The sequence below is a fragment of the Leopardus geoffroyi genome, chromosome C3, assembly GCF_018350155.1.
Source record: "Leopardus geoffroyi isolate Oge1 chromosome C3, O.geoffroyi_Oge1_pat1.0, whole genome shotgun sequence".
Taxonomy (NCBI): Eukaryota; Metazoa; Chordata; class Mammalia; order Carnivora; family Felidae; genus Leopardus; species Leopardus geoffroyi.
The window spans coordinates 26096705-26111492 of record NC_059338.1 but is presented as its reverse complement, the minus strand read 5'-3'; the positions used below and the strand labels follow the sequence as shown (position 1 = coordinate 26111492).

General features: G+C 56.1%; 1 protein-coding gene across 5 annotated transcripts in view; it reads left to right on the top strand.

The window, feature by feature from the left end:
- CNTN2 (contactin 2) overlaps window positions 1-12062 on the top strand; it is a 32833-nt gene extending 20771 nt beyond the window's left edge. For 4 of the 5 annotated variants that reach the window (XM_045456295.1, XM_045456297.1, XM_045456294.1 and 1 more), the window contains 10 exons: window positions 486-606; window positions 1093-1251; window positions 1670-1819; window positions 4147-4217; window positions 4509-4743; window positions 5071-5183; window positions 6214-6400; window positions 6732-6844; window positions 7288-7456; window positions 7877-12062. In XM_045456295.1, coding sequence (XP_045312251.1) covers window positions 486-606; window positions 1093-1251; window positions 1670-1819; window positions 4147-4217; window positions 4509-4743; window positions 5071-5183; window positions 6214-6400; window positions 6732-6844; window positions 7288-7456; window positions 7877-7986 — 1428 coding nt within the window. In that variant the 3' untranslated portion in view covers window positions 7987-12062. The remainder of the gene's footprint in view (window positions 1-485; window positions 607-1092; window positions 1252-1669; window positions 1820-4146; window positions 4218-4508; window positions 4744-5070; window positions 5184-6213; window positions 6401-6731; window positions 6845-7287; window positions 7457-7876) is intronic. The other variant, XR_006706971.1, reaches the window with a different exon arrangement.
- The last annotated feature ends 2726 nt before the right edge of the window (window positions 12063-14788 follow it).

The following is a 14788-nucleotide window of genomic DNA, read 5'->3' as shown; positions in this document are numbered from 1 at the left end:
GATGTCCTTGACCATGAGCACCCCCAAAGCCTTTCCCCATTCCCTCAGGAACACCATGCATGGCAAGCTTACCCTTGGATTCGGAAGAAACGCCCTCCCTTAGACGGGCAGTTCCCGGCATTCCACTTGAAGGCCGTGCATTTAGGAGAGGGTTAGGGACAAACCTGAAACGCCAGGCGCCCAGCAAGACTCCCTCCCCACTACTGTTCCTGTTATCCTGAGCCCAGGGCAAGTGACATCATTAACTCGGACCATGGTTGACTGTCCTCAGTTATAAACTGTTGCTTAGTCCCGGGGTCCTAAGTGGGGAGAAGCTGACTCCACCCACCGAGCAGAGACTCCGAGATGCTGTGGGGGGGCGGGGGGGTCCGTGGATATAATGGAGCAGAGGACTCCGAGCCCTGCCTCGTGGCTCACAGCTTGCTGCGCTAGCCAGGGCTCCTTCCCCTGACCTGCACCCCCCACTTCCTGTCCCCCACGTGCAGAAGGAGACGGTTGGGGATCTGACCATCCTGAATGCCCAGCTGCGCCACGGCGGGAAGTACACGTGCATGGCCCAGACGGTGGTGGACAGTGCGTCCAAGGAGGCCACAGTCCTGGTCCGAGGTGATGGCATTTCCCACCCCGCCCCTAGCCCGACTCCTTCAGAGGCCGCCTGGGCTATTCTGACCTTCACTCCCTAACTCCCCTCCTCTCCCCAAAAGCTGTGGGGGGGAAGGGCTTCTGAGAGAAGTTCCAGCTGATCCCGTGGTCTTGAAAGGTCCTAAATGAATTTTAAAAATCCACTTCCCAAGACTGAAGGACTTTGCTGAGGCCAGAAGTTCTCAAAGCCCAGTGCTGGGAAATCTGTACACATCCTCTATGTGAAGGCCTCTGTGAACCCCTCCAGCCTTGAACACATTGTTCCCACCTTACAACCCCTGGCTGCAACGCACTGTGCGGGGGCGGGGGGCTCTTCCTTGCCCCCATGTGTGTTTGCTGCGCCCTCTGCTGCCGCCTCTTGGTACTGCACCAGCCCAAGCCAGTCTGGAGGAGACTGGCTCAAATTTTGAGGCTGCCCAATTCTGACCCACTGTGCTCTCTTTGGGGCAGGTCCACCGGGTCCCCCAGGAGGTGTGGTGGTGAGGAACATTGGCGACACCACTGTCCAGCTCAGCTGGAGCCGAGGCTTTGACAACCACAGCCCCATTGCCAAGTACACCCTGCAAGCTCGCACTCCACCTGCAGGGAAGTGGAAGCAGGTTCGGACCAGTAAGTGTGAGGCTCCACCTAGGTCGGTGCTGATGAGGCCTGGCTGAGCCTGGAACTTCAAAGAGGGACAATCTGAGGTCCTCTGCCTGCAGGGAGCTCCCGGGCCATTGGGGGAGGTGGTCACGTGGCGGTCACGTGGACGGCAAGAGAGGGGAAGAGAACTGGAGAAGGGAGGCGCTCAGTCTGTGCCCTTGGAGCACTGGCAGATCATTACTGGGGCCCCCACTGATGCACCCAGCATCAACAAAGGCTCCCAGGCAGGGGAGTCTACTAGCTTTCCCATTGTTTCCAAAAGAGGTGTTGAGCACTAGGTATATGGCAGGCACCATCATGAATACAATGAGGTGAGTCGTCCCAGTCCCTGCCCTTTCCATCCGGACTAGCGAGTGCGGGCACACTGACTCCGGGTGCCTTGCAGATCCCGCCAACATCGAGGGCAATGCCGAGACCGCCCAGGTGCTGGGCCTCACACCCTGGATGGACTACGAGTTCCGGGTCTTAGCCAGCAACATCCTGGGCACTGGGGAACCCAGTGGGCCCTCCAGCAAAATCCGGACCAAGGAAGCAGGTCAGAGCCCGAGGTGTCCCAAAGGCAGGCAACGCCAGGGCACAGACCCAAGCCCTCCTTAGAGAGCCCCAGGCGGGCGACAATCACGCGGAGTTCCAACCCACCTCACCAGGCTTCGGACTCTAACAAAAGAGACGAGAAAGGGACATGAGGCTAGGCAGGGCGACTGCACTGCCCAACGCTCTCGGCCCTGGGCCATCGCCTGGGCCTGTGAGCCCTGCAAGAACCTTCTAGTCCAAACCCCTCCTTGCATTTTACTTTTTAAAAAATGTTTATTTATTTTGAGAGACAGGGAGGAGAGGCACAGAGAGAGAGAGAGGGAGGGAGGGAGGGAGGGAGGGAGGGAGGGAGAGAATCCCAAACAGGCTCCTAGTTCAGCACCCGATGTGGGGCTCGATCTCACAACCGTAAGATCGTGACCTGAGCCCAAATCAAGAGTCGGGTGCTTAACCGACTGTGCCACCCAGGCACCCCAAATCCCTCATTTTAAAAAATGAGCCAACCTGGGGCACCTGGGTGGCATCCGACTCTTGATTTCGGCTCAGGTCATGATCTCATAGTTCATGGGATTGAGCCCCACATTGGGCTCTTTGCTGACAGCACAGAGCCTGCTTGGGATTCTCTCTCTCCCTCTCCCTCTGCCCCTCCCCTGCTCCCTCTCTCTCTCTCTCAAAATAAATAAACATTTAAAAAAAATAGAAGTAAAAAAATTGGGCCAACCTTACAACTGCATGTGAATCTACAGTTATCTCAAAATAAAAGGTTTAAGTATTTTTTTATGGAAAAAATCAAAGTCTGGAGAAGGAAAGTGTCACACTGGCAGAGCCCGAACTTGAACTGAGGACCATGGGGTGATGGGCAGATATCCTCCCTAGTAGTGCATGAGCTGCTGAAATCCGTTAATGAGGAAGGGGTGTGTGTGTGTGTGTGTGTGTGTGTGTGTGTGTGTGTAGGGAAGCAGTCAGTGTCTCTAAGTCCTTTAGACAGTTTCTTGGGGAGCAGGTGGAATGGACAATCTTCCCACAAGCTCCCTGAAAGGCAGGTGGGTGTCAGAACCCAGCTGAGCGGGGAAGGCAAGGGAGAGAACCCAGGAGAGGCACACATCCCCCACCCTCTGAGACGTTCACAGATGAAGGTCCAGAAGACCTGGGGTCCTCAGACTGGCAATGTGGAATCAGGACCTTGCCCGCCCAACCCAGGCCTCCCACCCTAGATATGCAGTAAGGGTGTCTTTTTGTGTCCCTTAAACATGGTTTCCCACGTGCCCCAGGCCGACTCTCGTCCAGTCAGTCAACATTTTGAACTGGTACCTCTCTTGAGTAAGGAATTCTAGAAGGAGCACCTTCTTTGATCGAACTTCTTAGAGAATCAAATGCAGGGTAGGGCGTGGTCTCCATTCTGGTATCCCAGTTGGTGATCAAAAGACAAGGAGGAGGCAAAAGAAAGATGATGGGCTTTGAAATCAGAAGAGCTGAGTTCAAATTTGAACCGTACCACTTATTAGCTGTGTGACCTTAGGCAAGTCACTTAATTGCTCTGAGCCTTGGTCTTCCCACTTGAAAAGGGTGCTATGCCCACCTCACAGGATCACAGGGACCGCGTGTTGAAGCACCCCTTACAAGGCCAGGAACTGCAGTCATCAGAATCAAGGGATAAGTTTCCCACTGCTGGATTCTCTGCAGAAATGTTTGACCCTCAGCCAAGTTACCCCCTGCCAAGATTCGTGATCTAATTAAAGGGTCTTATTTTAATATCAGCCACATTGAATATTAGGGACAATTAGGGAATTAAACCTGCCATGAAAAGCAAAATCCTAATCAAACACTTTGCAACCCCCAAGAAATATTTGTTTGCATTAATTGCAGTTCTCGGTTATTTATTCCCCTTATTTTAAAGCAAACTGGGGTTGTCTGTTATTTAGTTGAAGCTGACAGGAGAGAAGACAGATCATTGATGGAGCATCTACTATTACAGAGCATGGACAGGCAAACGAGCTCGCCATTGTCCTGTCTGATTGTATTCTTCTTACAGACCTTTGAAAGAAACACTATTATCCTCATCTTACGGAGCGGGGATTCAGAGGCTCAGAGAGGTTAAGTGAATTGCCCAGGGAAACACAGCTAGTAAGTGGCAGAGGTGGGATTTGATGTCGGGTCTGCCTTGACTCCAGAGCCCACATCCAGAGGGCCTGTTGGAAGACAAAATTAGAGCCAATCTGAAGGGATAGGGATGTCCCCGTCCTAGTCTGCTTCACAGGCACAGGCTCTGGGCCTCTGCCCCCTCACTGCCCATTAACAAGCCACATCTGTGTCCCTTGGCCCCGACAGCCCCCTCAGTGGCACCCTCAGGACTCAGCGGAGGGGGTGGAGCCCCCGGAGAGCTCATCGTCAACTGGACGGTAAGCTGCAGGGACAGAGGACAGAGACAGTCCTGCCCCCCACCCATCCTGACTCATGTCCAGATTGGAGCAGCGTGTAGAGAGGACCCAGACAGCACCACCGTGCAATCCCAACTCAGAGCAGGCCACGTCCTGTCCCTTCCCCTCGCACCCACCGCAGGATGAAAACCGCCAAGGCACACGAGTCCCGGGGCCGCCCCTCTTGGCGAAGGCTGGGTGGGGCCGGAGGATGGGCAGGGAAACGCACCCACCGCGGCCCCTCGCCCATGCCACACGCTCTCGCCCCCCCAGCCCATGTCGCGGGAGTACCAGAACGGAGACGGCTTCGGCTACCTGCTGTCCTTCCGCAGGCAGGGCAGCACCAGCTGGCAGACCGCCCGGGTGCCTGGCGCCGACGCCCGGCACTTCGTCTACAGCAATGACAGCGTCCAGCCCTACACGCCCTTCGAGGTCAAGATCCGCAGCTACAACCGCCGCGGGGATGGGCCCGAGAGCCTCACCACGCTGGTGCACTCTGCTGAGGAAGGTGGGCCGCCCCATCCACAGCTGCCGGGCCGTGGGGTGGGGGGGAGGGAGCGTGCTGCTCACACCCCACCTCGATTCCACACCAGTGGGGAAAAGGGGCACCTGGCCTCATCCCTCGCTCCCTCGTGTCCCCCTCAGGCCTGGGAGAAGGAGGAGGGAGGCTCTGCAAAGAGAAGTGGGCCTGGAGGTCGCTGTGAGAACCCCCACGTGGCTTCATCCTGGGCCCGGGCTCTCGAAATCCCTAAGCAAGGGCAGTCCTGGTTGGCAGATTCTCTGTAGGAAACAGGGAGGCCTGGGGGATCCAAACCCATTCTGTATCGATCCCCAGAGCCCAGGGTGGCCCCTACCAAGGTCTGGGCCAAGGGGGTCTCATCCTCAGAGATGAACGTGACCTGGGAACCCGTGCAGCAAGACATGAATGGCATCCTCCTGGGGTACGAGGTGAGCACTGACCTGGGGCCTGGGGAGGGAGGGGGGGCCGGGGGACCCTCACAGCTCACTGGTCATTCCTCCTGGGGTCACTCATTCACTGACACAGTCTATGCCACCCTGGCCGCGCAGCCTTAGCCAACCGAGACCCTCTGGCTGATGTCCAGCGCGAAAGACTGGCCCGTGGACGGCCTTGAAGTTAAGTGCTTGCCTAGAGCCAGCACTGGAAGCTGTGCGAGCCCAGGGGAGGAGATGGAAGGTTCCGGAAGGGACACGGCCTGCCCCTTTCATGCCAAAGCCCGGCTAGCCTCGCATTCTCAGGCTGCACGAGAATAGCACGGCCCCCTCTCTGTGCCCGCTGGTCACCCCGTCCCTGGGAACTGTGGGCCCAGCAGTTTCTGGAATGAGCTCTGAGCCCCCAGTGACTCCACACTGGGGCACCTTGTGGGGTGGACAGAGAACAAGGGGGAGCAACAGGAAGGGAAGAAGGACGGGCAAGAAATGTCACTGCGTAAGGGAGAAGGGCCAGGCAGGGACCCCGGTGCTGCTGCAGCACAGAGCCTGATGCAGGGCTCGAACTCACAAACCTTGAGATCATGACCTGAGCTGAAGTCGGACGCTTAACCGACTGAGCCACCCAGGCGCCCCTGCACGTCATACTCTTTAGCACAGTACCCCCCACCACCCCTGAGATTCCCTGAGATAATTAAGTGGGGTTGGGCTCCCACGGGCCATCGCTAGGTGCAGTCCGTGCCCATCCCCACGCATCACCCGGCCCACTCACCGCCTCATTCCTCCCACGTGTTGGGCGCTTCCCTTGGACGGGGCTCTTGCTGGGCACCAAGAAGGCAGCCGCGACTCACACTTGTCCCTGCTACCTTGGAGCTCATGATCAGAGCCCAGGTTCTGAGACCCTAGACTGAGCCACAGGGATCAGAGTCAGCAGGAGAGGAACAGAACGTAGGTGGCCGGGGCTAGGGTCACGATAACCCTGAGGTTTGGGGCTCGACTGCTGACCCTAAGGTACCCCTGCCCCCTTCAGATCCGCTACTGGAAAGCCGGGGACAAGGAAGCAGCCGCTGACCGAGTGAGGACAGCAGGGCTGGACACCAGTGCCCGAGTCACCGGCCTGCACCCCAACACCAAGTACCATGTGACCGTGCGGGCCTACAACAGGGCAGGCACCGGGCCCGCCAGCCCTTCTGCCAACGCCACCACCATGAAGCCCCGTGAGTCTGTCTGCTGGGGTGGGGGTGGCCCTAGGACCACTCTTTCCCCGGCGAAAGAGACAAATGCTCTAGCCCACAAACCCCGGGCTGGACAGAAACAAGGCAGCAAGACAAACGGAAAGAGAGAGTAGAATTCATTGACCTCTGAAGCACCTCTCCCTTCTCCAGCCTTTGGATTTTCATGTGGTTTGTTTCTTAGGCAGCTGTGATAGAAGGTTCTGGGTGTAAGTCCTGTTGGGGCCGGACACTTAGAAAAAGGCTGGCTAAGGCAAAGGGATGGCTGGTGAAGAATCATTTGGAACCTTTCCCAACTTTCTGCCTCCTCCGGCAGCTCCACAGCGGCCTCCTGGCAACATCTCCTGGACTTTCTCAAGCTCGAGTCTTAGTATCAAGTGGGACCCTGTGGTTCCTCTCCGAAATGAGTCTGCGGTCACTGGCTATAAGGTAAGGAAGGGATCAGCCAGGCAGTGAACGGTAGGGAATGGTGCATCTGTATTCCAGTGGACACAATAGCAAGAGGGCTCTGAGTCCGACATAAGCAGAGTTTGTGATGGTCAGAGCCCCAAAATACACGCAGAGCTTTAGCAGAGACGTAAGAGAGGGGGCAGAAGGCGTGACTGCGGGAAGGCAGGGTTCAAGGGAGTGCTGACGCACCAGGTGAAGTCCGAGGGCCCTTCCAGCCTGGGGAGCCTGCAAAGATGGCTCAGCGGCTTGCAAGCTTTCCTCCCAGCAGTGAGGAGCTTGTTCAAGAGCCAGGCCCTGGTCAATGGGAAACAGGAAAGGCGAGGACCAGGACCAGCTGGGCTCCTCCCAGTGCCCAGAGCTGGGGTAGAGAGAAGAATCAGCGGGTGTAAGTAAAGTCCCCCTGGCTAACCTCCTCCCCACAGATGCTCTACCAGAATGACTTACACCCAACTCCCACGCTTCACCTCACCAGCAAGAACTGGATAGAAATCGCAGTTCCTGAAGACATCGGCCATGCCCTAGTACAGATTCGGACCACGGGACCTGGAGGGGACGGGATCCCGGCCGAAGTCCACATCGTGAGGAATGGAGGTGCTGTCTCTCCCCCAAACCTTATCCCCCAGGAGTAACAGGGTCCGTCTAGATGCCTGATGAGGGACTCATTCCCACCCAGACCAACCCCAGCCAGAACCCCGGGGGAAAGGGGAAGGTAGGCAGGAACCAAGTGTAACGGGTGCTAGAACCGTCCTTGCCAGGCCCCCAGCCCCAACATCCCCGAAGGTCACAGAGGAGGGTGTCCCTTTCATGGGGTGCAGGGCCAGTCTGAAGACCGCAGAAGCAAAGGTCTTACAACATGCTGTAGGAATAGGCCTGAGGACACCTCCGGGCCCTGAAGTGGCCCACCCTGAGTCTCCTTAGCAAAGGTCTGGATCCTGTCCTGAGGGTGGGGTGGGGGCAGGCCGGCCCCGAGCCCACTGGACACAGCCCCGCTCTTCCACCTGCTGGTTTCAGGCACAAGCATGATGGTGGAGAACTCCGCAATCCGCCCGGCCCCGCGTCCCGGTGTCATTCTCTCCCCGTCCGTGGCAATGCTGGTCCTCCTAGGCTACCTGGAGCTCTGATCGTGGCGCCCCTCCCTCTCTGCCACAGCCGGACACCCACCTCTGATGGACGCAGCCAGCTGGCCCTGGTCCCTTCCTGATGCCAAGGTGGCTCAACACTGTGCCTGAGAATGGCTGGTTTTCAATACCTATTTTAAACAGTGCCCTTTTCATAGGAGGTAGGATATTTCACATTCTGCCACAGGATAGAACCCGCGCAAGGATTTTTTTTTTTCTTTAAGTCAAAAGACACCAGGCAGCAACTTCCATGATGATACCGAACCCTATGCCTGGGTCCTCTGGGGCGCCTGGATGGAAGCAACAGGCCCAGGGGAAGAAGGGGGTTTGAAATGTGTGTCTGCACGTCGGGGGAGAGGGCGCTCTGATACCACAGATGGACTCTGTCCCCTGACAGCGGGGTGTGGGGCCCGGTGGGAACACTGGATGCAAATGCCCTGCAGTAGGACGAAACACAGACATCAACGTTCCTCGGCCTAAGGATAGGGCCAAACCCGGGACAAAGAACTCCCCTACTTCCTCGAGGGGCAGCACAGCTGGACCCTGACATTGTCCTTGATGACTCCCTAGGGGCCCTGCTACCTATGCAGGTGGCAGAAAACCAGTGCCCCAAAGTCCGGGCCAGGAGCCTGAACTTTAGGGGATGAGATCCCAGAGTGTCGGGGGTAAGAGCTAAAAGGGTTTGAGGAGCGGAGACACCTGGTAGAAAGGGGCACCAGGCTTGGCCCGAAGGCACAGTCCCAATGCAGGTGACGTTGCCCTCTTAGCCAACACTGCCAACCTGACCCTATCACCCCCGGAGTGACAGAAGCCACGACGGGTGGCTGAGTGACTAAAGGGCTTATCTCGGGGAGGTCCCCCACCCCACCAAGACCCATCCTGCACGGCCCCTCGAGGGTGTGGACAGGAGACAGGAGACAAGACTCGTGTGCCCATCCACTTCCTCCAGCTCAGCCCGCAGGCCCCAGGCCGCCGCCACTCTCCAGCACTGACTCGCTCAAGCCTGGGACGGTAAGGCCGCATCGGTTCTGGGTATTCTGGAGCCGAGAGTCTTCTGAGAAGGGCAAAGGATACATGTGGCCCTGGTTGCTCCCAGGAATACCCTGGACCACCTGGCAGGACCTGTCCCCCAGGCTGCCTCCGACTGCTCTTTTGCATTTCCTCTGAAGAAAAAGGCGCTAATAAATTTAGGGGCATCCTAGCATGGGCTCTGGGTACATTACCAGTCACAGGACATCAGAGCTGGAGGAGGCTTCTGAGCCCAACTCGCCCAAGCCCCTTACTTTACAGATGAGGAAACGGAGGGGTTAGGGACTTCCCGAGGTCACACAGCCTGTCTGACCTTCCTACCCAGGCTGTCCGTCCCGACGAAGGGGGCAGTGCTGAATGGCTACTGCCTGGTTAAGAAGGTGGTAAGAAGGGCAGTGGGCTATGAAAATCCTGCTTCAAGAGGTTCAGGTGGGGTGATCGGCACGGCTGGGTCCCAGGCCAAGGCGCGGGCCGACGCCAGGAGACAGCGATCCTTCGCTTCTCGAGTCTGGCTTCTGCTGGGCCCTCAGCGCTCTGCCGCCCTTCCCCTTGCTCCAAGAAAAGGCACCAGAGCAAGGACAGGAATCTCACGAATCCAGGCAGCAGTGGTGGCACAGTCAGGAAGCCCCAGAGCCCGTGCTGTGAGAGGTGGCCCTTCACACAATAGAGCAGTGGGACAGGCATCTTGTCGGGGATAGGCCCGCCGAGGACCCCAGAGCCAGGCTTCTGTAGTTTACAGTTAGAGCTCTATTTTGTTATGGGTTTTTAACTTTTAAGTCCTGCTCTCTTTTCCTGGGCAGGCTTATGTTGATGTTTACCCGCTACAATTTTTTTAAAACGTCAGCTCGACACCACTTCTCCGGGTTACTGCTACACCCACCACCCCACCCCCGGCCCAGGACTGCCTCCCTGGAGCCGTTGACCAAACCCTCCTCACCCGCCCCTATCCATCTCCCCCACCCCCGTGCAAGGTGCTGCGGGCTCAGCTAAATGACCACATTCTGAACACGGAGACCCCACGCGGTCTAGCACCCTTCCTGGTCCCCTGTGGCTGTGAGCGGGCCTGTCCTCAGCTCTATCAGAAGGGGGACGCCGAGGGTAAGAAACCTTCCTCCAAGGTTTAGCTGAGTCTTTCCTCACTGCCTTGGGCTGCGGCAGGGGAAACAGGAGGACAGGTGTCTAGATGCTGGGGCAGAGGGATGAGCTGGTCTGGCCCAGGACCTCACGGGTACAGCCGGAGACTGCAGTCCCTAAACTTGCTGGAGTCCAAAGGCACTCATGACCAAGAGTCTTAGTTCTAATGAGGCCCGTTAGCAAAGGGGAGGAAAGGAGACCCTCTGGAAAACCTAGGAAACCCAGCCCAGGAAAACCTAATCAGACTTGTCGGAAAGAAGCAGAGCTGTATATTAAGATGCAGGCTCCTGCACCCGAGACCTCAGGCAGAGTACGGAGTAAGGTTTAGTAAGACAGTAGGGGACCTGAGGACGTGCAGGCTTATCAAATAGACTAGCCTCCTGTTGAGGTGGCTTATCATACGGGAGCTTGCGTGCAGGCAAGAGAGCCCCTTCCTGCCCGAGGGGCCTCTCGTTTGCATCTTCTCTGCTCCGATGGGCTGCGTCTCACTCCTGCTGTGCTCAGTACTCGATTTGGGATCTCTCCCCTCTCACATGCCAGGCCTCGGCGGCGGCGACAAGGGAGACAGCCGGCCACAAACAAGTACTTTACCCCACAGCTGAGTGGCCAGTAAGTGCCTTGAGGACTAGGGACAGAGCCCGTCTGCAGACACTGCTTCGGGGCCAAGGGGGACAGTGTCTCTCTGTCCTGCGTATATTTCGGCTCAGCCTACAGGTCCCTTTGCCCCTGGTCTTGGCTACTCGGTCCCCGTTGCTCTAACAGTCTCGACGTATACCTCACCCTCAGGGGGACAGGAGCTGTCTCCAGATGGGTCTCGCGGCCCAGCCAGGCCATCAAATGGTACAGACGGGCCACGGAACAGAAAGGCCATGAGGAGGGGCTTTTTTTTCCCTTTTGATAAAATAACAGGAAATCTGAGATTAGACACGGGGAAGAGCTTCTGCAATGAGGCCCAAAGGTGAGTGGTCAAGAGGTTTCTTCCTTTTCTAGGGACCTTGGAGGAATTCTGACAGCTGTTGGCCTGGGGTCTAGGTGAGGTGGAGTCTGGGGGTGTGAGGACATGCTGCTGGATGTCCTTCCAGGGCTGAGGTTTAGATCAGCACCGGAGGAGTCTTGCAGCCCCTTTTTGCTGCAGCCTCTTCCCGCAGGGGTAGTGACAGCCGTGTCACCAGGGGGGAAGGCTCACCTCAGGTACTCTTTCTCGGAAGAGTGGAAGACAGCACCAGGGCCATCTAGTCCCCTCGGGGCAAGAACCCAAGCTGGCTGAGGATGCTTTACTCCCTTGATCTCCTCCCTGCCCAGAGGACTCCCTTTTCTCTTCCTGGCTCAGATGTGGGACGGCCGGCTGGGCATCTCCGGGTTGGTGAGAGGGCTAGACTTCTCCTCAAACCTGGTTTTGAGGCTCAAGTGTGGTGCCCCATTTCCCCAGTCAGACCGACCCTGGGCTTCATCCTGGGATGAATGAGGTTGCCAGAGAGGCTCCTGGGGTGGTGTGAGGGACGAGGTGGGCATTTTTAAGGGACTTCTAAAAGCTCCATAGAGAGAGGTGCCCGGTAGCTGTATATAGGGTCATAGACTTTAGGAAGGCAGGATAATAAAGGGAAGCTGGGGAGGAAAAAAATAGGTCAGATAACTTTGCCCCGAAGCCCAGGAAGCTGAGTGTCCTTAGCTGAGGTGCACCCTGCCTTGGCCCCTAGACTCCAACTTACCCAGCCCCATCCAGGGCCTGCATAGCTTAGTCTCACAGCCGGGCGAGGGCTGGGACTTCTTCGGACCCCCGACTTGACCCCGATTTTGTCGAAATGGAACCACTTCCACTGGCCTATCGTTTGTCTCTCTTGTACTTCTTGTAATGGTAGTTATTTATTGACTCTGGTAGCAGGCAGTTCTTAAATAAAGATGATTTCTCAACCTGCTGAGGCAGCTGGCACCTGCCGTGGGTGTTTTTATTGTCAGGCCGAAGCATGCCTCCTGTCCTGGTCTCGAACCCCAGTCTTGTGGCCGATGCCTTCCCCCCACACAGTCAGCTCGAAGGAAGGAACAAGACAAGACACAGCCCCTCCTGCTTCACGTAGGCCTGGGAGGGGGAAGAACTGAGCCAAGGGGCTTTAAGACAGGCCTAAGCAGGGGCGCCTGGGTGGCTCAGTCGGTTAAGCGTCCGACTTCGGCTCAGGTCATGATCTCATGGCTCGTGGGTTCGAGCCCCGCGTTGGGCTCTGTGCTGACAGCTCACAGCCTGGAGCCTGTTTCAGATTCTGTGTCTCCCTCTCTCTCTGCCCTTCCCCCACTTGCACTCTGTCTCTCTCTGTCTCAAAAATAAACATTAAAAACAACAACAACAAAAAAGACAGGCCTAAGCAGAGTGCAAGCAGGCGTCTTGCCGGCCGCGCTGGCTTTACCTAACACGGGGCAGCGAACACTGCTCATGACGGTATTGCTTCGGGCTTCCCTGATTTCTAAGACATTTGACAGTTCCAGACTCAACGGTACCAAAGGGAAATCTTCTCCCTGCAGGGTTATAGTGGCCGCCAACCAGCAAGGTTGCCGCCAGTCTCTGCTCTCAGCAGCCAAGAAAATCTGAATTCCTACTCAACGTTTTGCAGCTGCAATATTCTCCCCTGCGTTCAACAAACACTTGCCGGGCTTCCACTAGCTCTGAGATGTGCACAGAGACCCACTGGCACAGCCCCGCGTTTGAGTCTTTCCATACAAAGCGGAAGGGCTCCGTGCTGACTGCGCCCCACCGCCTTCCCCGGAGAAGAGGGAGACGGGGGCAAGCGGAGGCCCTGCTCCTCCGCGCTTAGCGATGCGCCCAGGGCCCCCTGAGCCCCCAGGAGGGGCCGGCGCGGACAGCTGTGCGATAGGCTAATCCCTTCTTCCACTCTGCATCCAGAGGGGCTGCTGGGAGCACCGGCCAGCCTGGAACCTAAATTTCGGTCAGTCGGCATGGCCCTGACCATCCCTCCAGAGGAGGACTACATGCACGGGATTCAGTAAACTGAACTGAGTTCCGGTCTTTAATAACACCTTGGAGGGGTTTGGGGTTTGTTTTTTCCTTTCCTCTTCCCTGTTCAATCCCTTCCCATCCTCTGAGTCAACATTCAAGAGCCCAAAGCACAGAAGGCCATGAGCCTAGAGCTGCACAATATTCCATCCCATGCTCGACTAGTGGCTTGCAACAGGGGCCGGACGGGTCACTTGACTCTTCTTGGGTCTGGCTCTCCATCTGTAAAATGGGCAACGTGCCCCTTGAGCCCTCCTCCCCCCTCAGCAACATCACACGGAGTTCATTAAAGATCCTGTTTTATGGTCTTTCCAGGGATAGCAAGCGCTCTCCCGAGGGCTTGAACACACTGTCCACAGCCAAACGAAGGTGCCTCATTAGAAACCTTCTCTAACTCATGTCCAGCCCTTCACGGCTTCCAGCAGTTTCACTGGCAGGACTGCGCTCACCTGCCCCCCCCCCCACACAGGTGGGTCAGTCCACCCGCTCAGCTACAGTCAACGGCAGAAACAGAAGCACAGCCCAGGTCTTCCGAAGCCCGTTCCCTCTGAGGTAGAGAGAATGGGGGAAAGGGGGTGCGGAAAATTTAAGATCTTTTCAAAATAGGTCTACAGTAAATTGTAGACTTTGCGTGGGCCTACGCCAGTGGTCTTCAATGTTCGCTCTCCACCAGAATTACCTATAAAGCTTCTGAAAAGCAGAGATGCTCTGAACTCCTAAGATTGATGTGTATCTGGGGCAATGAAAGAACCTAAGAGCAATGACCCCCCAGTGGCGGTGAGTGCTTTTAGCACCCAGACCAGACCTTGGCTTCTAAATACTGTTGCCTACACCAAAAGGAAACCAGAATCCCTCGGAGAAAGCAAAGTCCAAATGTGGATCTGAGGCATTTTGTGGTTCTAGAAAGCAAGGACATGCTCCAAGTCAAATGGGACCACAATAAAAGGACAAGCGAAGAGACTCCCACTGGCCAAAATTGGGGACAATTTAAACACCAGAAATGAGACATTAATGGATTATATATAATGCACTAAAAAAGAGAATCCACGGAGAGCTCAAAAATAAAGAGTAGCTCTTCTTTGCAGAAAAATGCAGCCTCATAAGTACAGCAAGGGCACATTAAAGACGCTGCAGTTCCCAGCAGGTAATAAGCAAGGATCGTGAATGGATTCCAAGGCGTTCATGGCTTTTAGGAAACCAGATCATCACAAAGTATTGTCCCACAAATAAGTGATTACAAGAGGAAAAAAAAAAAAAATACACCTCTGGAGAGACGGGGCAGTCACCACCTTAACCAAATCGTCACGTGTATCGTATCGGTAACGAATCACCCGACACCGTGCACCTGTGGTGAGCAGTGGACATCATTTGTGTGGAGCTGTCATCAAAAAATGTTGAAGATCCATTCCTCCGCAATCCGGTCATGTGACAACGACGACAAACCCGGACTGTGGGGCACTATCCAGGACAATCGGCCCAGCTAGACTTTTCTTTTTTTTTTTTTTTTTTTTAATTTTTTTTTTTCAACGTTTATTTATTTTTTTTGGGACAGAGAGAGACGGAGCATGAACGGGGGAGGGGCAGAGAGAGAGGGAGACACAGAATCAGAAACAGGCTCCAGGCTCTGAGCCATCAGCC